Source organism: Stegostoma tigrinum, chromosome 5 (genome assembly GCF_030684315.1).
Source record: "Stegostoma tigrinum isolate sSteTig4 chromosome 5, sSteTig4.hap1, whole genome shotgun sequence".
NCBI classification, from domain to species: Eukaryota; Metazoa; Chordata; class Chondrichthyes; order Orectolobiformes; family Stegostomatidae; genus Stegostoma; species Stegostoma tigrinum.
Window position 1 is genome coordinate 20618622 of NC_081358.1, and position 25365 is coordinate 20643986.

Below are 25365 nucleotides of genomic sequence, written 5' to 3' on the forward strand. Positions count from 1 at the left end.
AACTGATGTCCATTTCAAGCCCACCGACTCCCACAGCTACCTAGAATACACCTCCCACCCACCCTCCTGCAAAAATTCCATCCCCTATTCCCAATTCCTCCGCCTCCGCCGCATCTGCTCCCACGATAAGACATTCCACTCCCGCACATCCCAGATGTCCAAGTTCTTTAAGGACCGCAACTTTCCCCCCACGGTGATCGAGAACGCCCTTGACCGCGTCTCCCGCATTTCCCGCAACACATCCCTCACACCCCGCCCGCGCCACAACCGCCCCAAGAGGATCCCCTCGTTCTCACACACCACCCTACCAACCTCCGAATACAACGCATTATCCTCCGACACTTCCGCCATTTACAATCCGACCCCACCACCCAAGACATTTTTCCATCCCCTCCCCTGTCTGCTTTCCGGAGAGACCACGCTCTCCGTGACTCCCTTGTTCGCTCCACACTGCCCTCCGACCCCACCACACCCGGCACCTTCCCCTGCAACCGCAGGAAATGCTACACTTGTCCCCACACCTCCTCCCTCACCCCCATCCCAGGCCCCAAGATGACATTCCACATTAAGCAGAGGTTCACCTGCACATCTGCCAATGTGGTATACTGCATCCGCTGTACCCAGTGCGGCTTCCTCTACATTGGGGAAACCAAGCGGAGGCTTGGGGACCGCTTTGCAGAACACCTCCGCTCAGTTCGCAACAAACAACTGCACCTCCCAGTCGCAAACCATTTCCACTCCCCCTCCCATTCTCTTGATGACATGTCCATCATGGGCCTCCTGCAGAGTCACAATGATGCCACCCGAAGGTTGCAGGAACAGCAACTCATATTCCGCCTGGGAACCCTGCAGCCATATGGTATCAATGTGGACTTCACCAGTTTCAAAATCTCCCCTTCCCCTACTGCATCCCTAAACCAGCCCAGTTCATCCCCTCCCCCACTGCACCACACAACCAGCCCAGCTCTTCCCCCCCACCCACTGCATCCCAAAACCAGCCCAACCTGTCTCTGCCTCCCTAACCGGTTCTTCCTCTCACCCATCCCTTCCTCCCACCCCAAGCCGCACCCCCAGCTACCTACTAACCTCATCCCACCTCCTTGACCTGTCCGTCTTCCCTGGACTGACCTATCCCCTCCCTACCGCCCCACCTACACTCTCTCCACCTATCTTCTTTACTCTCCATCTTCGGTCCGCCTCCCCCTCTCTCCCTATTTATTCCAGTTCCCTCCCCCCATCCCCCTCTCTGATGAAGGGTCTAGGCCCGAAACGTCAGCTTTTGTGCTCCTGAGATGCTGCTTGGCCTGCTGTGTTCATCCAGCCTCACATTTTATTATCTTGGAATCTCCAGCATCTGCAGTTCCCATTATCTCTGACTGTTCAGGTATTCCAGATTTCTCCTGTCATCTTCGTGAAATAGCATGTGCTATACAATTCAAAGCAGCAGTTCCTGAGTGAGGAGCTCTTGGGAAGATAATTGGAGAGAGAAACAGAGTTCACATTTTGCATGATAGGGGAAAGATTTAAAAGGGACCTAAGGGACAACGTTTTTGTGAAGAGGGTGGTAAGTATATGGAATGTGCTACCAGAAGAAGCGATGGAGCCTAGTACAGTTACTATATTTAGAAGCTATCTGGATGGGTACATGGAAAGAAAAGGGTTTGGAGGGATATGGGCCAAAAGCTGGCAAATGGGGCCGTAGTAATTAAGGATATCTGGTCGGAATGGGCATCTTTCAGTGCTGGATGGCTCTATGAATATGGTAGGCAGTTCCGAAGAGAAGTCATACTAGACTCAAAATGTTTACTCTGTTTCTGTCCCGACAGATGTTGCTGGACCTGCTGAGTTTCTCCGGCATTCTCTGCGTTTGTGTCAGATTTCCAGCGGCCGCGATATTTTGCTTTCATTTGGAACATTATTGTTTGGTATCAACAATGCCCCCATCTATTTCTCTTGAATCTGTGCCATTATTTTCTTAATTAAACTTTAATATTTATTCTTGTCACTGATTCATTATTATTTTCCTTGGGTCATCTGGAACGTTATGCTCTTTCTCTACTGTAAATCATGTCAGGTAAAGTCAGAATAGTCTTATTGGATCATAAGGCTGCTGTCTCATTGGAGATGTCTGGTGGTTGTTTAACCTGAGGATCACCACATTTTAGTTGAGGGAAGAGACTGCAAATGAAAATCCTTTGTGGTAACCTTGGCAGGGATTGAACCCTCAGAGTTGGTGTCACTCTGCATCGCAAACCAGCCATTCAGCTAACTGAGTGAAACCAACCCCTGTAAATTATGACTCTGTGCTTATTCGTTGTATCTGCTACTTCATCATTTAATTTACAAAGCCATGAAGATCTGTTTCCAAGCTGTCCAGATTGCTTCTGACAACTCTCTTAAAATCATTTTATGAAAAAAATGTTTGTGGTGCTTCACGTTTCAGGTCATTGTTATATTTTTGACAAGCAGAGCTTTTGTCCCTCAAATTTATGCTGTGTCATATTGAAATTTTTTGAACATCTTTCATGGTGTTTTTAAAAAGCTTTTTCCAGGCCTGTCTTTTCGATACTGTTTGACTATTTCTCACCCTTGGTAGATTATGTCTGAGTTGCTTCCTGGAAAAAGAAACAAGTCCAAGTTTCTGCACTTGTTTCGCATAGCCAAGTGATGTGATACTATGGATCAGTCTCATGGCTCTTTGAATCGTCTTCTTTGTGTCTTTGTATTTAAGACTGGGCCCCAAGTTCAAATTGTGAGCTGACATGAGGACTGTACAGTTTAAATAGGACCTTTTTGTGAGCCACCTTTTATTATTACTACTAATAAACCTCTCAATTATGGTTGATTTACATGTCTTGCTGTTCGCCAGCAGCACATTTTGATCTTGCCATTCAATAAGGGCTTTGCAACAATTGCATGATAGCTAAATGCATTTAAGATTATAAGGAACTGGATTATGTGACTTGATTTAAAAAACACTCGTTGGAAACCAAAGTTAATCTTTATTCTTTCTGCATTGTTGATTATGAGAGAAGGAATCCAGCAAATGTCAACAATCTAATAGAAATAAATAAACAGTGTTGTGAAGCTGTTAAATAGTAAATCTGTCTTTTGCACAGCGATACAATGCACCAAAATTATTTTTTCTCTCAATCTTTGGTCCTTGTTGTAAGCTTTGGCATCATGACACACAGTTTCTGTATTTGAAAAGTGCATTTGAAGCAAATTTTGTATCAACATTTGGACCAAAAGGCTGCGAAGCTGAAAATCTGTGATCTTGTTCTGCAGCCATAATAATGGAGCAGCGGGATTTGCATGCCTTAATAGTTTCTCTGTGTGGATTTTTAAAAATGAAGTTGGTTGTCCATTTGAGATACTTTGTAAATTGGAAGTTAATTGTAAATAGAAAATTTGCTGAATAAGTGCTATCTGTACAGGCAGAAGTTGATATTGGCCAAACTATAATCATCAATGAAGTGACAGCATTTCTGACCTTTCAGTAATATGTCCCCGTAGATCGAACAATCTCCTTGCCACGAAGTGTGATTTTAATGGGATGGGGTCTCAATGACTCATGAGGCTGATCTGCCCACTTTATGGTCAGGGCTACAGGAATTGAGGTGGGACAACAGGGAAGTAGGCCAGGCTCTAGCCAGAATCTGCCATTTAGATGTGATAGAGTCATACAGCTCGGAAGCAGTCTAACCAGATGGTGACAAACACAACCCCAAACTAAACTAGTCTTACCTCCCTACTGCTGACCCATAATCCTCCAAATCTTTCCGATTCATGTTCTTATCTAAGTGTCTTTTAAATGTTGTAACTGTGCCAACATTCACCACTTCCTCTTGCCGTTTATTCCACATACAAACCACCTCTGTGTAAAAAATTTGCCTCTCGTGTCTTTTCTAAATCTCTCTCCTGTCACCTCAAAAATATGCCCCCTAATCTTGACATCCTCCATCCCTTATGGCAAAGACATCTACCATTAACCTTATCTAACCTCCCATGCTCTAGTGAAAAAAGTCCCAACCTATCCAGGCTTTCTTTCTAGCCCAAACCTTCTTTCTTTCTGAATCCTCCCTAGCTTAATTATATCCTTCCTATAACTCTAAAATAAGGAAGGATCTTCACCTTTCAAGTGATTGTGTCAAATGGAGAGCTGGGTCTTGGGTTAAGGAAGTGCAAAGTTGGACATTGAGGTTTTACAGGTGTTCAGTATTTCTTGCCCATACTTTTGCTTTTTTCAACCAAAGCAAACTGTTTTAGTATGGATGCCTTTGTCCTGTCCAACTGCAGTTCTCAAGGTTCAGGGAGTTGCACATGGTGTCTCAGTGGTTAGCACTGCTGCCTCACAGCTCCAGGGACCCGGGTTCGGTTCCAGCCTCGGGCAACTGATTGTCTGGAGTTTGCACATTCTTCCCATGTCTGCATGGATTTCCTCCGGGTGCCCTGGTTTCTTCCCACGCTCAAAGATGCGCAGGTTAGATGGATTGGCCATGCTAAATTGCTCCGTAGTGTCCCGGGATGTGTATCCTAGGTGAATTAGCCGTGAAAAATGGAGGGCTATGGGGATTGTGTGGGAAATGCATCTGAGTGGGATGCTCTTCATGCAGATTCAATGGGCTGGATGGCATTCTCCTGCTCTGCAAGGATTCCAGGAATAGCTGCCCAACCCATGGAAATTTCTAGGAGTCAAAAGAAAGTTCTTAATGACCTCATTAATGATCTGAACCAGTTAAGAGATGCTGTGCTTTCCCTCTGTCCTTTGGGGCCAGTCCTCTATGAGGAATGGAGGAGGCAAACTGACATGCAGGCTCCTGGCATCATTTATTTTGCTGCAGTTTCACTTTGGTCCCTAACATATCTGTCAGTCTGAGATGAGCAGCAATGGCCATTGTTAATAATTCTATCACAGTGTCCCCCTTGCTAATTATTTGCACCTAAAGACATCAATTATTATTTATTGCACAGCACATTTTTTGCAAGATATGTAATTACTTTCATATATCAAATGTTATCAAACATCATCATTTTCTAAAATATTCATTATTTGTCTCTCAGACTGTTACTCCTTCAGGATTTCGAGTAGGTATGAAGCTGGAAGCAGTGGACAGAAAGAACCCCTCCCTGATCTGCGTTGCAACAGTAACAGATATCATAGACAATCGCTTTTTGGTCCATTTTGATAACTGGGATGATACATATGATTACTGGTGAGGACTTGTTTATCATCATTCTGAATGTTGTTTCATCGCACAGAATTTTGGACACAATTGTCTAGAAATATCAAAAATGTAACAGATGTCCTGGAACCCAAGTGAGGTGGATTTTTTTTCTGCTTAGAGGGTTCGCTGTAAACTATGGAGTCAGTCAGCTCGAACTAACAGATGCATGCTGTATTTGTGAAAACTCAGCCTACACTATTTCAGCTACCTGGCTATTGGGGTGGGTACATAGAAAATGGAAAATAAAGTGGCTCCAACTGGGTTATGAAGGCAGGCGTAGGATGAATGGGAGTTGGTTTGAGGGGCGACGGCTGAGGCAATGTCATGATGCAATATTAGGCTCTCAAACTCAACACTGCTTACAGAGGCATTGACAAAAACTGAGTGATAAGTATGGCAGAAAGATCAAAGAAATGCGAACATGTTTACGTAAAGCTACCAATGTATATCCTCACAAGGCTCAAAATATTGTTTAAATCTATGCATACATGTCATGGAGGCAGAGCTGAATAGAAATATGGAACCAACAGGTGACTTTACCAACCTCAAAATAATAATGGGTTGGAAAGGTATTTAGAAAGGGTCCTCTGTAGTGAAGAGAAAGAAGTTCCAAATAGGGTGAGTTGCCTGCAAGGTGCTGTGATGAAGGATAACTCATACCAGCTGAGAAAGAACTTGGAATGGGAGGGCAGTAACTCCAATCATCACAGCATATGTTCAAACAAACAATATAGCTCAGAACATGCTGTCATAATATCAAGAGTTAAATTCTCAATTAGAAACCAATGTTGACAATAATCTTTGAGTTATTGCCCAAGTCATAAGCAAGTTGTCATTCGAGCAGACTGGTCATGAACATTAACACCAAAGAACGGGGTTGGAAAAGAAGAGGAACTTTTCATGGGATGCAAGCTGAGTGTTGTTTTGGGGTAGGAAGGATCTGTACCATTGGAATGAGTTCTGTTTGAAATGGAATGGGACCCAGGCCAAGCTTAAAGTGTTTGTGAGTAGGTGTCAAAGACTTCACACCAATAAAATGAGGGAAAGGATTCGAACGAAAGATTATAAACCGAAATGGAAACAAAAATGGAGACGAAGGCAAGAAGGAAGAATGAATTCCAAGAAGACTTTGTTGGCAAGGGAATAACGAGAGATATCAAATGTGAGTTTAAAAAGATGCTTAAATGTAAAGTGGGGCAGAATCCTGTTAAAATGGCACTGCTGCCTCACAGCGCCAGGGACCTGGGTTCGATTCCACCCTCGGTTGACTGTCTTTGTGGAGTTTGCACGTTCTCCCCCTGTCTACGTGGGTTTCCTCCAGGAGCTCCGATTTCCTTCCGCAGTCAAAAGGTGTGCAGGTTAGGTGGATTGGTCATGCTAAATTGCCTATAATGGTCAGGTTAGGTGGGTTGTAAGGAGATGGGTCTTGATGGGATGCTCCAAGGGTCGGTGTGGACTTATTGGGCCGAAGGGCCTGTTTCCACACTGTCAGGTTTCTATGATTCTATGAAAATGTGTTTGTGGCAATGCAGGCTATATCCTTAATAAAATCAAATAGGGAGGAAATCATGTGTATGGAGGAACCAGCGAGAGTAGGGAGTACTGAGATATGGCTGTTGAAAAATCAGGATGAGGAATTAAACAATGCACCGTGTATCATAGCTGTACTTATTCAAGACAGCATAATGGTATTTGGCAAAGTGGATACCTCTATCACCAACACTAAAAGAGAATCCAAATAGGTTGACATTAAGGTGACATCGATCACACTCATAGATGCCATCTACGGTGCACAGAAATTGTGGAAGGGAGTTCGGGGACAAAGGGCAGAAAATTAGGAATTTGAGTGAAAAAGCAAAGAATAACAACCATGGTGGATTTTAACTGCTCGAATATGATTTGGACAGAAGCAGTGGATAAAGAGAATAAGGGAGTGGAGTTCCTACAATCTGTGCAAGGATCCTTTTGAACCAAAGAGATATTATTAGATGTTATTCTTGCAGAATGAACCAGAGCAGGTAAGAGAAGAATACAAAAGTAGGGAACACCTATGTAGTAGTGACCATTCAGATGATGATAAGGAAGGATACAATTATGTCGAAAACCAGACTGAGGGAAACTAATTTTGAGGGCCTAACAACAGAACTTGGAAAAAAAGCTGAAAATAATATCAGAAAATGACAATGCAGAACAGCAATGGGTAGTATTTCAAACAGTGTTTAACAGCGTATGGGAAAAATATATTTCCCTAAAAGTGCAGACGAACTGTAAGCGAAACTTCATCAATGAACAAAGATAAGGGAATAGCTGAGGGTTCAGTCAGAGTTACACTTTAAGTATGTAGACAGCAGAGTGTACAGATTAAGTTCAGAGGAGATCTATTTGGCTGATTTCTGGAATTAAGGAGTTCTCTTGTGAGGAAAGGGTTTATAGCCTTTGGAATTCAGAAGAGTGAGAAGTGGCCTTCTAGAAGCATGCAGTATTCTGAGGGAACTTGATAGGGTGGACACTGAGAGATGTTCTCCTACGTGGGGGAGTCTAGAACTGGAAGTGTAGGAATGTGGTTTCAAAATGGGGTTCTTTATCAAGGCAGAGATCAGGAGAAATTTCTTCTTCTTGAGTGTCTCAGTTTGAAAATTTGACCCCATTATGTGGTAGCAACTGTGTCAATGAATAACATCAAGACTGAGTTCCAGATTTTTGATTGTTTATTGAATTTGATTTGATTAATTGTCACTTGCCTACATGCAGTGGAAAGCTTTGTTTGCAAACAGTACAGGCAGATCATCATAAGCAAGGATGTACAGATCATAGGGTTTTTAAAAAAATGGACAGAATACGGCATACAGGTTACACCACACATGCTGGGCAAGAACAGCATTAACAGCAACATATGAAGTTAGACAGTCCATTCATCAGTCTAATAACAGCAGGGAGCAAGCAGTTCTTGAACCTGCTGCTGAATGTGTTCAAGTTTCTGTAACTTCTGCCTGATCGAAGAGGTTGTAGGATGATGTTAATGGGTGTGAGGGGTCTTTAGTGACGTTGGCAGTGACGTGTAAATGGAGGCCATGGATGGGAGTGTGACTTCGATGATGGTCTGGGTTGTGCACATCACCTTCTGTAGTTTCTTACCATCCTGGGCAGAGCAGTTGCTGTACCAGGCCATCATGCACCTGGACAGTACGCTTTCAACGGTACATGTGTAAAAGTTGGTGAGTGTCCTCACGAACATGCCGAATTTCCTGAGCCGCCTGTTGTTGTGCCTTCTTGGCCATCACATCTACTTGGGAAGTCCGGGCTATCAGTTATCGTCAGGAACTTTACGCTCTCAACCCTCTCAACTTCTGCTCCATTGGTGTAGATGAGGCATGTTCTCCTCCTTTGTTTCTGAAATCAATGATCATTGCTTTCTTTTTGCCGACATTGAGAGAGAGGTTGTTCTCATTGCAACACACCACCAAGGCCTCTATTTTATTTCTATATTCCGACTCATGGTTGTTTGATACCCATCCTACCATGGTGGTGTCATCAGCAAACTTGTAGATAGCATCCGCTTGGAATTGGTGGAAGTCAGGAAAGTGAAATCTTGGTCATATCCCATTAGCCACGCCAATAAATTGCTGCTCACTTCCACAAGTTTAATTTAAGCACTATCCAAGCCAATCAAGTAATATCCACAAAAATGCAGTATTTCTTTCATCTGTATATGTACATCAGTTTGAACTCTGCAACTCATTTTTTTTCCAGAATTTTGTGTTTACTTTAGAAGAGATCTGATTAAGCTGTACACCAAATTCTAATCATCTATGCTGTTTGTGTTAGCTTGCTGTATTCAAACATTATTGAATGTTTTCATTCATTGACATGGGAATTCCTTCTTTTCTAGGTGTGATGCGAGTAGTCCATACATTCATCCAGTGGGTTGGTGTCAGGAACAAGGCAAGACCCTTACTCCTCCCCAAGGTGGGTGAGTTAATATACTCAGTACAGTTCTCTGAAATCAGGTTAATAATAGACTGTAAGAAGGGTATAAGCATTGCAGTTGTTTAGACCTTCAAACTTTGTTGTCATTTAGGTAATTCCTGTAAAGTTACAGGCATGGTTATCTACTAAAGATGAGTGCATTGGCAGCAATTGTTTGGAAGTCTCTGTTTCTTTGAGAAGAAAATGTTCTTTATCATGAATACTGACAATAGCAACACACTTAATCAAAAACGTAAACAGAAGTTGTTGGAACTTCACGTCTGGCAGCATCTGTGAAGAAAACATCAGAGTTAACATTTCGGGTCAGGTCCTTTTGGTTTTTACAACAAATCAAAATCTCAGTTGCTACTTGGAGTAAAGTGACACCCGTTTCCCAGACTATGGTAATATCTGATGCAATTGCTGGTGTGTGTCAAGCAGTTTTCTCATAGGCATCAGTATTTCTGCCTTCTCATTATCGCTGAAAGAAGTGTATGGTGAGCTGCTTTCTATGTTTCCCCTATTGCTGGCTGTAATGTTACAAAACCCCACAACTGTACTGGTAGACAATCGCAGAGACCAATAATTATAAAAATAATTTGGTGCAATCAGTTCAATTTCTGTTCACATATAAATACAGAACTAATAAATACTGCCTCAAAGGGTGTTGCAAAATGCGGGTAGGCAGTCTCACTCAATCACCCTACTAGCAAAATGCAGGCATTTTTTTTCACCAATTTCATGTTGAATGGAATAACTTTCCAGTATTATGATTTCAAGGGAGACCTGTAATTTGAAACAAGTAATTTAAGTTTCCAATGAGTAACTGAAAGGTTTACATGACAGCCTAAACAACCAAACATTTTTTATATGAAAACCAGCATTATGCAAAGCAAGTACTCGACACTCCATATCTTGTAAACAGTGGAATTTTAAACTCGAAACTTTCAACAAATCATTTCTCATGTGACTTTTATTTCCATTAAAAAACTCCCTATATTTCATACATCATTGAATGTTTCTTTACTGCTAGGAACAGCCAGAATGATGTAGCCAACTCTTAAAAATTGACTTTCATCCCTCGTAATTTCTGTTGATACCTGAGGTATGAAATTTCCTTGTTTAGTTCCACCAGAATCCAGCAAGAGAACTCTTCGTAAGTATCTCTTGATTGTAGACAGGTTAGCTCAAGCATGGGCTTCAGTGGTTTCTTACTCAGTGCCTCCAACATTGGGAAGCACCCTATGTAGACTTTTGCTCCTGTGAAGATCATTGCAGACACATTCACTGCTTTGTTCAATGCTGCTGCCCAGCTTTCCCAAACTCTGAGAAATCACACAACGAACTCAAAGCAAAAAAAAGTCTCCCTGCAATCTATTTCCATGGCAGTGTGGCACACCTAAGATATACCAAGTAGAGGTTTAAATTAACTATCTTCAGTTCTGCCATTTTACTGTGGGCAATGTGTGGATAATTCAAATCCATTATGGAGACACCAGTAGATATGCTTTCTCCATGAGGAAACTCAAATAAGAACCACCCATTGTTCAGTGTTTTCTTGCTTCCAACTCTCACTTTATTAAATAAATGATAATTACTTGAGTTCTCCTTACTCGCCCTTCAAACTGGGTGTTTCCATTATCTTAATGTTAAAAACATCAAAAGCCATGGCTTGGGAGGTGACAACATCTTTAAGGCTTTGTGGTGGGAAAGGAGGTTAGAGATGGATCACTGGCTTGCAAGGATGTTGGACTCAAGGATTTCTGAGAAGGGTTTTTGAGGATTTAAGTGGCAATGGATGGCTAAGTCAAACCCTAACAAATCTGCATCCTTCAGATTGAAGAGAACACAGATGAGGCCCACTGCAGAATGAATGACCAGGGTGACAAGGGCAGATTTGAAGGTGAAGAAAGCAACATCTGAGGAGAGTGAACCATTACAAACATTGTCAAACACGGGAACCAGGAAAGGTTTGCTATAGGAAAAAGAAGCAGTGGGCCATGTTTGCATTCCAAGCCAATCCTGGAATAGAGAGCAGTTTTAGCAGGCTGCTGGGGAGTGGGAACTGGTCGTGATTTCTGTGGTTTACTCCGATCTGCAATGGATGGCTAAATCAAGTCTGCTGTATCTTTAGAAATCTGCATCGTTTGGATTTAAGAGAGTGCAGATCAGGCCCATATCAGGATGAATAACTGAGGTGAGAATGTAATACCTGTACTGGGATCGAGGGCACCAGAGGTAGAGTTGAGAGGACCATTGAGTAAATCAGTAGTGGAAAATCAAAAATGTTGTGGAGAATGGAAGACAAAAGGCCAGTGAATTGGGATTTTGCAAGGACAGATTTAAGTGAATGGTGGGATTTTTATTTTCCATTGGACAGTTGCAGAAGGAGACAGAGTAAGAGCATGGGCAGTGAGTGAGGATGGAGAGCACTGCAAGAAAGTGACCGAGATGACCGTATCTCTGATTGGAGTTTCAAGGTCATGTGAGCTGGCAGGGTCAAAGGGGATGACCATGAGGTTTTAAGGAAGAAAAGAAGACAGTGAACTTAGAACATGATTATTCACTAAAGTAAAAAGTTATAACATAGCTTATGTAGTAACAGTGCTGAGCTTATGGCCCAAATAAGAAAACATGTTTGGTTAAATTTGGCATTATATTAACAGCAATCACGAAGCAATTTATTAAAATATAACTTCATGTAGCAATGTTCTCCAATCATGCCAAATGCAATATCTTAATCTTAAGTTGTCATGCTGGAAAATGTCCTGGAGTATGTTTAGCTACTAAAGAGCATAATATTCCATGCTGTTTAAATGAATACTGAATGCTGCAATCCATTCTTTAAATTGACTTTTATTTATTCTATTTGTACGTGTATGATTGGCTATCAGCATTTCAACTTCAATTTGGAAATGCATCAAAATGCGCATTTCAAATTTGCGAACACTGAATCATGGAAAATAACCTTCTGATCTTTGAAAACCAGGCACTGTTCGAAGTGGAATTGCCAGACCAGTACAGTAAAGTGTATTTCTCAGATTGCATCAGTATAGAAGAGCTATTCGGGGTGTACTTGATTTGCTATGTTTTAATCAAAATGTAACCAATTTTAATGCAAATCATTCCTAAAAATTAAAAAAACTGATCATCCATATTAATGTTTGATCTTAAATGGAGCAGCTGCACTACTATAACTGGGGAAAAAAGCTTCAATTTCAATTCAGAATTCGAATTAATATTCTTATTACCTTTTTTGGCTCAGTCCAAGTTGCATCACATATTTGGAGGGCTTCTACCGCTAAGTCCAGTGAGTGTTGTTGCCATCTCGTGCCACAGGTACCTCCTTAGGCACCTAACCTCTTCATCGCTCTATCATGCCCTAATTTGTATTTTATATCATTCCCAGAACAATTTATTATGGCTAGCGGTTATCCCAGAATTCATGAGTGCACCTTGCACTCATGCCATGTTTAAAAGCCTATTGTGCACCAGGACAGATGGGTGGAAGGCAAATTGTGAGGATGACACAGAGTCTGCAGCGTGATATGAACAAGTTAAGTGAGTGGGGGAAAAAGTCTGGACAGATGAAATATAACATAGGAAAATATGAGTTTATGCACTTTCGCAGGAAGAATAGAAGAGGTGACTATTATTTAAATGGTGAAAGACTGAAGTAAGCTACCAAACAGAGGGATTTCGCAGTACTTGCCCTTGAATCGCTCAAATAACTTTGCTTCCAACTTTGGTAGTAATTGGGAAGGCAAATGGAATGTTGGGCTTTATTTCAAAAGAAATGGAGCACAAAAGTACTGAGGCTTAAATAAAAATATGCAAAGCACTCGTCAGACCAGAGCAGGAATACCCTGACTAATTCTGGGCTCCTTATCTAAGGAAAGATACACTGGCATTGGAGGCAGTTCAATGGCTGGTACCAAGTATGGAGGGTCTGTCTTTTGAGCAGAGGTTGAGTATTTTGGCCCTGTACTCATTGGAAGATAGAAGAATGAACAGTGACTTTACTGAAACATAAAAGATTATTAGAGGTCTAGGCACGGTGAGGCTATTTGCTGCAGATCTGGAATCACATGCTGAGAGGTTGTTTTCCCTTGTGGGACAGTCTGGGACCAGAGGGCATAATCACAGAATGAGGGATCGTACATTAAGGACAGAGATGAGGAAGAATTTATTCTCTGATAGTTGTGAATCTGTGGAATTCTTCACCACAGAGAAATGTTGACATGTACCATTATGTATATTCAATGCTGAAATAGACAGATTTTTAATTGATAATGGAATCAAGGGTTATTCATGGGAAGGACAGGAAAACTGATTTTAGACTTATCAGAGGGCGGCATGGTGGCTCAGTGGTTAGCACAGCTGCCTCAGGTTCGATTCCACCCTCAGACAACTGTCTGTGTGGAGTTTGCACATTCTCTCTGTGTCTGTGTGGCTTTCCTCAGGCTAGGTGGATTGACCATGCTAAATTGCCCATAGTGTTCAGGACTGGAGAGATTAGATGGATTACAGGGGCTTGGGTCTGGGTGGGATGCCCTAAGGATGGGTGTGGACTTGTTGGGCTGAAGGCCCTGTTTCCACACTGTAGGGATTCTATGATTCTCTATAGATCAGCCATGATCTCATTGAATGGCGAATCAGGATGAGCGGACTGGCCTCCTTCTGCTCTTGTGTGTGATGGTCACTACCCAGTTTGGTTTCCAGCATTTGCCCCAGATAAGGGGAAAACATTACCCTGCTTTGCAGCAGGGACCTGGAGGTCCTACTGAATGCCATTACCTCCAAAATTTAAGACATGATCAGGACACTGAATGAGACAGCAAAAAACTAGAATGGAATGAAATCAACAAGAATGATACGCAACACATCAGGAAGAGCGTCAGAATCCACGGTAAAGCTGCTTCTGTATTCACAGCTGTGGGACCATTGCACCCACTTTTTAAAAATTGCTGCAAAACGCATGATGCTTCATGTTCCCGGTGTTCTACATGGCTCAGCATTGTGGATTCTTAGTAATAAAACTCAGCAGTTTTCTATCTGTAGTAACCATGGATTTCAACATTTCACTGTATCTTAAGTAAACTCATGCAGGTCAACAGAAGGTGTTATTGCAGCTTTTAAATGCTATCTTTTATATAAATCTTTTGATAGTGTCGTTGATACATTATGTATTTATTCATAAGTGCCTCTTCAACAAGAGCACTATAGCCCTGCTGTATATCTATGCTGTATTACTCTTGGTTCTGTCTATTGCTTTGAATCAGAAGGGAGCTATTTTTTGACAGGAACCTATTAATGTGAAGTGCAGATAAAAATTCATTTGATTTACTGTATCCCATGGAATATTAAGTTAGAAGTTCCACTACTGTTGCTGTGGTTCGATCCCTGGTACTTCAGTTGCTTCAAAAATACATATAAAGCATCTAACATGCAAATTTTATGTTGTGAATGATGGACCTAGGTTTGATTTGCACCGCAGATGTTTTCCACATGCAAATTTGGCAGGTAATCATCTAATCGTACTCCTCTCAGCTCCCCCACAGTGTCAAAGGACAGAAATGAACTTTGCTGAGCCTCCACCCTTCAGATTCAATTCCTGCGATCGCACTCTACATTACTTCTTCCATCCCAAAACTGCCGTGAAGGCAAAATGTGTTGTGTCGGAGCAGAAATTCGGAGCTCAAGTTTCCAGGCCACCAAAAAAATCAACAGAAAAAGCAACCTCTGATACCGGCTGCTCCTCAGCCATTTAATGTTAAATGTGCTGTTGCTTTCGGAGAAGCAAGACTTCTACTCTATCTCAGGAGAAATTCCAGTCTTCCCAGTGGCCAATCCGAATGTTTGGCAGCCCTTTGGTCCCACCAGTGTTGGGATGGTTGCTGCTGGGATGGCAGGTAGTCCCGAAGGAAGAGGAGCTCATGGCAACAGCGAACTCTCAAAGTAAATCCCTCCCTTTGCTTAGCCCAGTGAAGTAAAAGCGGCTGGGATGTCCACCTGGCATTGGCCCCTATCAGCTGTGGTAAATTGTTTTTGGATCTGAGTCAGGCTCTTAAATTGCTATAGCGACAGTAAGAACTGCAGACGCAGGAGTCAGATATAACACAGTATGGAGCTGGAGGAACACAGCAGGCCAGGCAGCATCAGAGGAACAGGCAAGTTGACATTTTGGGTTGGGACCCTTCTTCAGAAAAGTTTCATCAACTTGCCTGCTCCCCTGATGCTGCCAGGCCTGCTGTGTTCCTCCAGCTCGACACTATGTTATCTCTTAAATTACTATAAGTTGAGACTTAGTGACCTAAATAGATGAAAGATGGATGGGCTGTGTGATACCTCCACTGCCGCCTATCTTAAAATATGTTGACCTGTACAGAAGTGGATCTGAGAATTGCAGCATTTGAGCTCAAACCTCCTGTTGCTGGAAATATCCCTGCTCAGAGCAGATTTGGCTCCTGAGTCAACTCAAGCCTTCTGAAAATGGGTTTCTGCATGACCTGTAAAATCTTAAGGCTTAACTGACATGAAATAAAACCAGGGGAATGTACCATTGACCACTGGTTGGACATTATCAGCTTACTGTTTTGTCCAAAGTCAAAATTGCCCCTGCAGCTGTGGAAAGAGTATGCTGAAAGATCAGTAAAGAGTAGCTTCAAAGCCATTTGTGAAAACCTCAGTTTAGGCCTTTTGAAGAATAGTTTAGGAAGAAAAGGGAAACCAGAAGTGATTGAAGCAATAATATTACGCACCTTGCTTTTTCTACCAGCAAAAACAAGTTTTTCTATTGAAATGATATGGAATGTGACTGTGTATAATTTTGACCACGTTAAATAAAGCAACTTAAGATGTGAATGAGATACAATGGACAGTCAATATAATACAGTTGCAGATAACAAGGTGTAGAGCTGGATGAACACAGCAGGCCAAGCAGCATCAGAGGAGCAGAAAGGCTGACGTTTCGGGCCTAGACCCTTCTTCAGAAATGGCCAGGCGCCAACCCTCCGACACCACTTCCTACCGTCCCCTTGATCATGATCCCACCCCCGACCACCAAGCCATTATCTCCCAAACCATCCACAACCTCATCACCTCAGGTGACCTCTCCCCACAGCCTCCAACCTCATCGTTCCACAACCCCGCACCGCCCGCTTCTATCTCCTTCCCAAAATCCAAAAACCTGACTGCCCTAGTTGACTTATTGTCTCTGCCTGCTCCTGCCTCACCGAACTTATCTCCACCTATTTCGACTCCATTTTCTCCCCCTTAGTCCAGGAACTCCCTACCTACGTCTGTGACACCACCCACATCCTCCACCTCCTCCAAAACTTCCAATTCCCTGGTCCCCAACACCTCATCTTTGCCATGGACGTCCAGTCCCTATACACCTGTATTCCCCATGCAGATGGCCCAAAGGCCCTCCACTTCTTCCTGTCCCACAGGCCTGACCAGTTCCCCTCCACTGAAACTCTCATCCTCTTTGCTGAACTCATCCTCACCCTCAATAACTTCTCTTTCAATTCCTCCCACTTCCTACAGACAAAGGGGGTGGCCATGGGCACCCGCATGGGCCTAAGCTATGCCTGCCTCTTTGTAGGTCACGTGGAACAGTCCCTCTTCCGCACCTACGCTGGCCCCAAACCCCACCTTTTCCTCCGGTACATTGATGACTGCATTGGCACTGCCTCATGCTCCCACGAGGAGCTCAAACAGTTCATCCACTCCCCCAACACCTTCCACCCCAACCTTAAGTTCACCTGGACCATCTCTAATACCTCTCTCTCCTTCCTGGACCTCTTTGTCTCCATCTCAGGCAAACACCTCGAAACCGATATCCATTTCAAGCCCACCGACTCCTACAGCTCCCTAGAATACACCTCCTCCCATCCACCTTCCTGCAAAACTGCTAGCCATTTCTGAAGAAGGGTTTAGGCCCTAGAAACGTCAGCCTTCCTGCTCCACTGATGCTGCTTAGCCTGCTGTGTTCATCCAGCTCTACACTTTGTTATCTCAGATTGTCCAGCATCTGCAGTTCCTATTATCTCTTAATATAGTTGCAAGTAGAATATGTAGTTCCAGTGTTCCACGTATTAGCCTAATGAGCACATCAAGTAACTGTACATTGTAAAGGCCCCAAATAAAATTGTTAAGATATTCTTTTCCTGTGCTGCAGTGAAGGTACAACTTTGAAATGTAGAAATTCTTCATTCTTTCTGAATTTTTTGATAGCTTCAAGAATAAACAGAGAGGGGATAAGATACTGCAAATACCAGAAATATGAAAGCAGAATGTGGTGAAATAATTTCATTAGAAGAACAGCATCTGTGGGGTGACAGACTTTGGTGATTGATAATAAACAGAACATTGCAATCAATCTCCAGATATTAGAAAGTGTAAATGATGAAATGTCCAATTTAGTTTGATGAATCTATTCTAATATGTATTCAGGGAATGTTTTATTCATACTATTGAAAGTAAATATATTAGTTGCTTTTGCTTTGAGGACATTGATGTATTTAATATTTGCCATTTCAAAGAGAGCTTGGTAATGTACCGTAAAACTGTTAGATTCAGAAAGTAGATTGTTGTAAATTGCTGCATGTATATTTCTGCCAAGAATTGAAAAGACATTGCTGCTAATTTGTAAGGGAAAATACCCATTTGAGACCCACTATTATATTTTGCTATAATTTCGTGGTCACTAATGATTTAAAGGTATGAATGAGTAATTCAGAAATTGACAGTTTAATCCCCGCCATTTCACTACATATTGAACTCAGTTTTTAAATTGGTGTAAATATAGTGGGCCTGAAGTCTTCTGAAGGAGCAAAGTCGCTGTGATTGCCTGGTTTGATTTATACATTGCCGTGGTTATTGATTTTTGACTCATTTATTGCCGCGTGTATTCAATACAAAATACAGTGAAAAGTTTACATGACCCACATGAATTGGCATAATTTTCGTGAACCTAAAATAAAAAATAAAAAAAGACAACACAGCGTGAGTCCAACATTTCCTTCTTTGCAGCTACAGTCCCATTCAGACTTCAGCAGCCCATTCCATTCCAGCCTTCAGCAGCCCATTCCACTCCAGCCTTCAGCAATCCATGTCACGTTGCTGCCAGACATGTTTGACGTGATCCCACCTGCAATGTTGTTTTACTCAACTACAATTAAATTTCTCCTGAAACTGGTCTTAATTATTAAATGAAAAGTCATTGATGTAATTCATCACTAAATATGCATATTGTATTTGATATTCATGTTTAAAATTGTAAAATACAATGTAATCATTATTTATTTTGCCACTTATTTGATTAAATCCATTGGATGCCCTTTGCCATTTATATTGGCTTCGTTGCATTAATTAGCGGTTGGAAAAGAAGACTTTTGTCTCAATTCACAAACTGACAGAAATCTTGCATGACATAATTGCGCATACATGCTGTAATAAAGTTGACACTATTGCTTCAGCGCAAGTTCCTGGGCTGAACTTTGATATCAGCTTTGGCTCAGAGGTAACTCTTTCACTTTGAAACTTCAGGGCTGAGACTTGGTCACATAATCCAGACTGTGACTGCAGTGTAATATTGAATGCATGCTGTATTGTCAAACATTTTGTCCTTCTGATGCAGTGTTAAAATAAGGCTCTGTCTGCCTCTTTGGTTGGCATACAAAAAAAAATCTACAGTGCTATTCAAAGGAAAGCAGGAAATATACCTTTACTTCCAGCCAACAATTATTCCTAAAGCCAGGACGAAAAGCTTGGGAGAGAAAGAGGCACAAGGTCACCTTTTACTCCCTCTGATCCACAAAATGAGTTTGGCCCCACATGCATTTCCCAAACCTGTCAGTTAGAAGGGTATTGCGGTGCTAATGATTTTATCCTTTCGCAACAGGGAATCAGAAGCCAATTACAAGAGATATGAGCAGGTCGGATAATGCCCATTGGACTGTTTAGTTCTTTGACTTTAGAGCGGTGCAGTTGTTCTCAGTGCACCATCAAAAGTTCAAGCTCTTTCACCCAATTCTCCACATGCACACTTCCATTAAATTTAGAATCTAGTAGTGCTCTGTCAAACTTGTACATTTAAGCAGACTGTGTAGTGGTTCAAGATAATAAAATGTGAGGCTGGATGAACACAGCAGGCCAAGCAGCATCTCGGGAGCACAAAAGCTGACGTTTCGGGCCTAGACCCTTCATCAGAGAGCTTTTGTGCTCCTGAGATGCTGCTTGGCCTGCTGTGTTCATCCAGCCTCACATTTTATTATCTTGGAATTCTCCAGCATCTGCAGTTCCCATTATCTCTGTGTAGTGGTTCACACCTGTTACTTCACCTCAGAATAGTTTGTGACTTTATTCCAGGTTAGGATATTCTGTCACATGGATGTAATTGGGATCAGTAGAAACCTATATGTAGGTACCTCACTTCCTTTTTTCAATGTTGTTAAACTTATTTCTAAATGACCTATTTTCATATTGTTTCCATTCCACTGAATAGCTTCTGATATTTTTGATGCCAGCGACTGCTCAGAAGTGAAGGTCTTTGGCAATGAATTCGTATTCTTTATGTATTAAAAGGATTATATCGGATTATCTTGCTTGGTTTTGGGGAAAAAAATACCCGCAACATAGATGGATATGTTTTTATGAAAAATAGTCATAGGTTTAGCCCGAAATGTAGAGAGAAAGGGAATGTGGCAGGTGTTGCATATGTACATTTTGAAAGGAGTTATGAAAATGTGGCAAGATTAGTAAAGTTTAATGCATGGACCGTTAGTGAGAGGATAGAAAGCACAATAGGAGATAAAGGTGATTTATTCTTTTGGAAAGATAGAATGGAAGTTTTGTGTTTAGGAATCTATGTTGTAATATTTCTCATTTTGTATTATATCTTGGTATCGGTTTCAGGCAATAGGAAAGCAACTTTCAAGTTTATTGAACACATCAAATTAGGAGCCACATATTGAATATGACATTTTTGGAAAGGAGTACCAAAAGGCAAGATAAGGGAGGACTTTCCACTTGGAGTTTATCCATCATGAGTTTAGTGGAAGACTTATGGAAACCCTGGCAAGGTTGCACATCCTGAGCTGGAAATTTCTACATCAATTTTCCTCAACACAGTGATGAAACAGTCCCATTAGAAAGTACCCCCACTAACATGCTTACAAGAGTGGAAGAAAGAAGAGACTATGATTTTCTGATACTGGCATGGTTAATGTTCCAATAGCAAATAATAGATGCTACACAGACTTAAATTGTAATGTGCTGATGGTACCAGGTTCATGAATGTCAGGTCATTTTATAAATCTTTAGGATAAGGCACAGGGAGCACATTAATATTATGAAACTTAGTTGGAAAGGAATAATTTGATACAAGCATTGGAAGAGAGAAGTAAACATTTTGAAAAGCTTTGAAAAGGTTTAATGTGCACCTCAACCCATTAACTCTTTTACTGAAGCTGAAAAGAGAAAAGAGGGTAAGAGTGACAAATGACACGAAGGGGAAAGTAAAGCAAGGTTTAGAAATAATTGACTGAACACTGCTAGACCCAACTCTTCTGTAATGGCCATTAAAGTAGGAATGCTACTGCACAAAGTAAGAGTGAGGTAAGTAGACCTTTGTCAGTCTAGAGCACGATTCTCTCCATTCTAGGAAAGGGGGTCATTGGACTCAAAATGTTAACTTTTATTTCTTTCCACAGATGCTGCCAGACCTGCTGAGCCTCTCCAGCAATTTCTGTTTTTGTCACCGTTCTCTCAGATCTTGTTACCCTCTTGCATTTGAATTAGAAGGTGATGAGTTCAGTCAGTTTGCCAGACATCTGAACACAATCCAAGCTGACAGTTGTGTAGTATTGAAGGTGCACACTACATTGAGAAAGCACCATCTTTGTGGATGTGATCTTAAAACAAAGCCTGATCAAAATGGTCATTAAAAAAATCCATGGCTGTATTTGCAACTAGATTTTTTGTTTGTTGATTGGCTAAGATTTAGCTCTGAGCGATATCACTAAATACAGGTCCAGTCATTATTACAGCCCTGTTTGTGGGATATTGCTGCATGGAAATTGATTAAAATCAGTGATAGCATTTGCAAGTAATTAATTCAATCTGCGAAGTAGCTATATAATTCACAGTTATTTGTTAGCATCTGTCATCTTCAAAGCCCATTTCAAAATGTTTATCCTCTCTGATGTCTTCGGTCAATCTGTAAAGTTTCCATTGCTGTCCGTTTTTTAACTGGCACTCTCCCTACAAAGTGTCATGCAGTAGATTATCATTTGAGAACTGCTCTCAATGAGAAGAATGTGTCATAGAAAATGTTTTGCTCTCCTTGACCTACTTTAAATAGGAATCTAAATTATATTGCAGAAATGTAGTGGTTTTATACACTGAAAGTTTGGCTTTTTTCTGTCAAGCTTGTATTTGGAAAATACACATTTTCTAAGTTTTCAGACTTATCAATGTCAGACTTACCAATTCAGTGCATCAGATAATGTTTGAAAAGCAAAACTGAGTGTGACCTTTTAGTAACCTGTAGAGAGAGCGTTGCATTTTCCATATGTTTTGACCATGATTATGTCATTCCAAGTCAGTGTAATTGGTGAGCTCTTTATTCCAGGACATTCTGATGCAGAAAATTTTTCCTGGAAGAAATATTTGGAGGAGTTGGGTGCTACTTCTGCTCCAGCTCGTGCTTTCAAAGCGGTACGTCATTGCTCTCGCAACTATCCACTCCAGATATTGTAAGATAGCATTGAGTAACAAGTTACATTGTTTTATGAACTAATGTAAATGATGTCAAATAATTACAAATAGTTTAAAAAATAAGTTATAAACATTTCCTGATTGTTAAAGTTTGAAATTTGCCCCATTATGACAATTTTTTTTTGCCATTTATAAGGTCATCCATTGTATTGGCTGCGTTGTGTTTCATTGCATAATTCCAGCATACACCACTGGCACCAGTCATATTAACTGGTGAAGTAACACTGTATAGGGCTATGATCTGTCAGTATGTTTTGTTCAGTGTGTTTAAAAGTGTTCCCAATTTACTAGTAGTAGGCAGAACATTCTGAAGTGCTTTGAAACCAAGAGCTAAATACATATTAGCACACCTCTCATTTTTTGTGCATAATACAAGTATTCCTCTGATTGCTTCTGCATTTACCAATGGGTAACTCTATAGCAATGAATAAGGGTGTTGCAGAGGTATTCCGAGAGATAGTTCAGGTAATATGCCTCAAAATGTATAATGCTTCAAGTAGTTGCTGTCTTAGAGACCACAAGAGAATTATAGATCGCAGAGACTGTCTTCATTTACCTGCCAAAGGAAGCAACTTGTCATTCTTTCTTCACATCATCCTACGGCATCTAAATTGTTTTGAAAGTTTTTGACTCTGCATGAAGATCACCTCATGTATTTTACACTCTGCATGACAGTATTCTTCTTGGCATATCACATCAGTTGTTCCCCTGATCAGTTTTAATCTGTGTTTCTTGTTCTAGTAACTTAACATCATAGAATAACAGCGCAGGAGAGCATTCAGCCCAAAGACTCTTTACCAATTCTTTTGAAGGGCAAGCCAGTTAGTCCAATTTTCCCTCTTTCCTTGTATTAGTGGCTTATTTTCAAGTATTTATCCAAAATGCTTTCTGAAGGTTACTACTGAATCTGTTTCCAGCATTTTAGAAGGCAGGACATTTGAGATCCTAACCGGTTGTTAAAAAAAATTCCATCATCTAGCTCATGATTCTTTAGACAATCATCTTAAAACAGACCTTTTGTCTTATCTTCTCAGAGAAGAACAACCCCAGCCTCTCCCATATATTCACACAACTGTAATCCCTCATTCATTATTGTAAATCATTTCTGAATCCTCTACAATGCTTACAAGTCTATCCTAAAGTGCAGTGCCCAGAATTGCACACAGTAATCTAGTTGGTTATGAATGGCTGTTTTCTACTTGTTTAGCATAATAGTGTTGCTGCCTTTTTGTGCTTTGTATCTCTTATGAAGACTGTAATCCTGTGTGTTTTGTTAACCTTGTCTTCTTTCCAGTCTTAAAACACAGTCAATGCCCACAATTTTCCTATTATTTATTCCACACAATTTTGTATTCTTCTGCCTCTTTTAACCTGTGGGTTTTAACTTTGCGAGTAAGCCTAAATGGGGCTTTAATGAATGCCCTTTTCCAGATCAATGTACATATCAACTGTCCTTATCAACCTTCTCTCACTTCTTCATAAGGATCAATCAATTTAGTTAAATATGCTTTGCCCCGAACAGATCCCTACCGGTTCCACGTTATTTGTTTTTGCTTGTTTGAGTCACTGTTAATTTACACCTGGGTTCTACGCTTCCTTGATTGAGGTTCAGTTGGGAGGTGGCATGGTCACCAGCCCCCATTCTACAACCTGTTTGAAATTTTACATATGATGGGAGAGGCATCAGGTGGTCTCCCTTATCTGCCATCATCGGTACTTCCCTGATGAGTGCATCTCCCCCACTAATGTTTGGCAACTTTAGATTGATGCATTGATGTTGGACAAGTGGTAAGGGAGAGAATGTTCTGTGTGGAGCATTCCTGGACCCATTGCAAAGCAACCCTCCCAAAGGATCATTCATTTTCTCTCTCTTTTCCACTCCTAAACCTGGCTCCTAATCTGCCTCAAACTACCACCATTCAACCCTACTAAACTACTCCCAACTCCCTTCATCAATACCTAGGCTTCTGAGATTTGTGGGATTTCCTGAAGCCCAGCAGTGTCAAACAGTTTCATACTGTGCTGTTGGCCATTTGATCAGCCAGATGGAACTGACTGCCAAATTAGGGACAGAAATCACTCGCCATAAAGCAAAACAATTGCCACAGGGCAGACAACAGGTTCTTAGAAAGGGAGGCTTCTGTTAACTTTTTAAACTGTGGGGATTGGAACTGCAGAGCCCCATATAATCCAGGCTGTTGTTTCTAAGCACTTCCTCACGACCGACTCAGCTTAACCTGGAATAGAACACCAGGTTTCTCTGGTTCTGAGGGTCACCGGACCCAAAATGTTAACTTTGATATTTTTCTTCACAGATGCTACCAGACCTGCTGAGCTTTTCCAGCAACTTCAGTTTTTGTTCCTGATTTACAGCATCTGCAGTTCTTTCAGTTTTTATGAGATTTATCTAACCTGTTTCGATTCCAAATCTTATAGCAATGTCTTTACTCGGTTGACTCTTCCCAAAGCTAGGTAGCTCCAATTTTTGCAATTATCTTGATGTTGCTTTTCTCTGTGTTTGGTTGAATATTTCATCTGTGTCTTGTTCAAGGTGGTCAGCAGAGAGAACTGCAGCTTTCATGTAATGTCACCAACTTATATTGTCTTGAACTTGCACTGTAGTTCAGCATGTTGCTTTTGTATTTCTTTTTGACTCACAACAGCCTCTCCCATCTATTCACACAACTGTAATCCCTCATTCATTATTGTAAATCGTTTCTGAATCCTCTACAATGCTTACAAGTCTATCCTAAAGTGCAGTGCCCAGAATTGCACACAGTAATCTAGTTGGTTATGAATGGCTGTTTTCTGCTTGTTTAGCATAATAGTGTTGTCGCCTTTTTGTGCTTTGTATCTCTTATGAAGACTGTAATCCTGTGTGTTTTGTTAACCTTGTCTTCCTTCCAATCTTAAAACACAGTCAATACCCACAATTTTATGCTGCACCTATCAGTAAAGCTCGGATGTTCTTTAACTGACCTTTTATAATTCCATAATAATAATCATATGATTATTTCCTTGTGTCTCACACTTGCTGCCATTTATTACCCAACCCTCTGTTCATTTACATTGTTTAAAATTATTGCTGTTTCTGCCTATTACTTCCAGGTTAACTAGCCCCTTCTTTAATATCACATTTCACTGAGCTACAGAAGCTGAAATTAGAAAAAGGAAGTTGCCCAACACCATGGCAGTACCATGCAGGTTAGAAGGGGAATATTAGACCCTCTTTCACTAGAGGCAAATATTGTGGCCAACAGACTATGTGAGCACCAAAGTAAATTTACAATGACATTTTAAACTGAGTGTTTCCTTCAAATCCAGATGGCATCTTTACAAGATGTCATTCCATGTTTTCCATTTTCCTGAGACGTTGAATGATGAAAAT

The 25365-nt window shown here is 41.2% G+C and overlaps 1 protein-coding gene across 9 annotated transcripts in view; it reads left to right on the forward strand.

Annotated features, from left to right (window-relative positions):
* The window catches only part of LOC125451546 (lethal(3)malignant brain tumor-like protein 4), a 290557-nt gene that overhangs the window by 103173 nt on the left and 162019 nt on the right, over positions 1 to 25365 (forward strand). For all 9 annotated transcript variants that reach the window (XM_059645844.1, XM_059645843.1, XM_059645845.1 and 6 more), the window contains 3 exons: positions 5065 to 5216; positions 9118 to 9194; positions 21832 to 21917. In XM_059645844.1, the coding sequence (XP_059501827.1) occupies positions 5065 to 5216; positions 9118 to 9194; positions 21832 to 21917 (315 nt within the window). The remainder of the gene's footprint in view (positions 1 to 5064; positions 5217 to 9117; positions 9195 to 21831; positions 21918 to 25365) is intronic.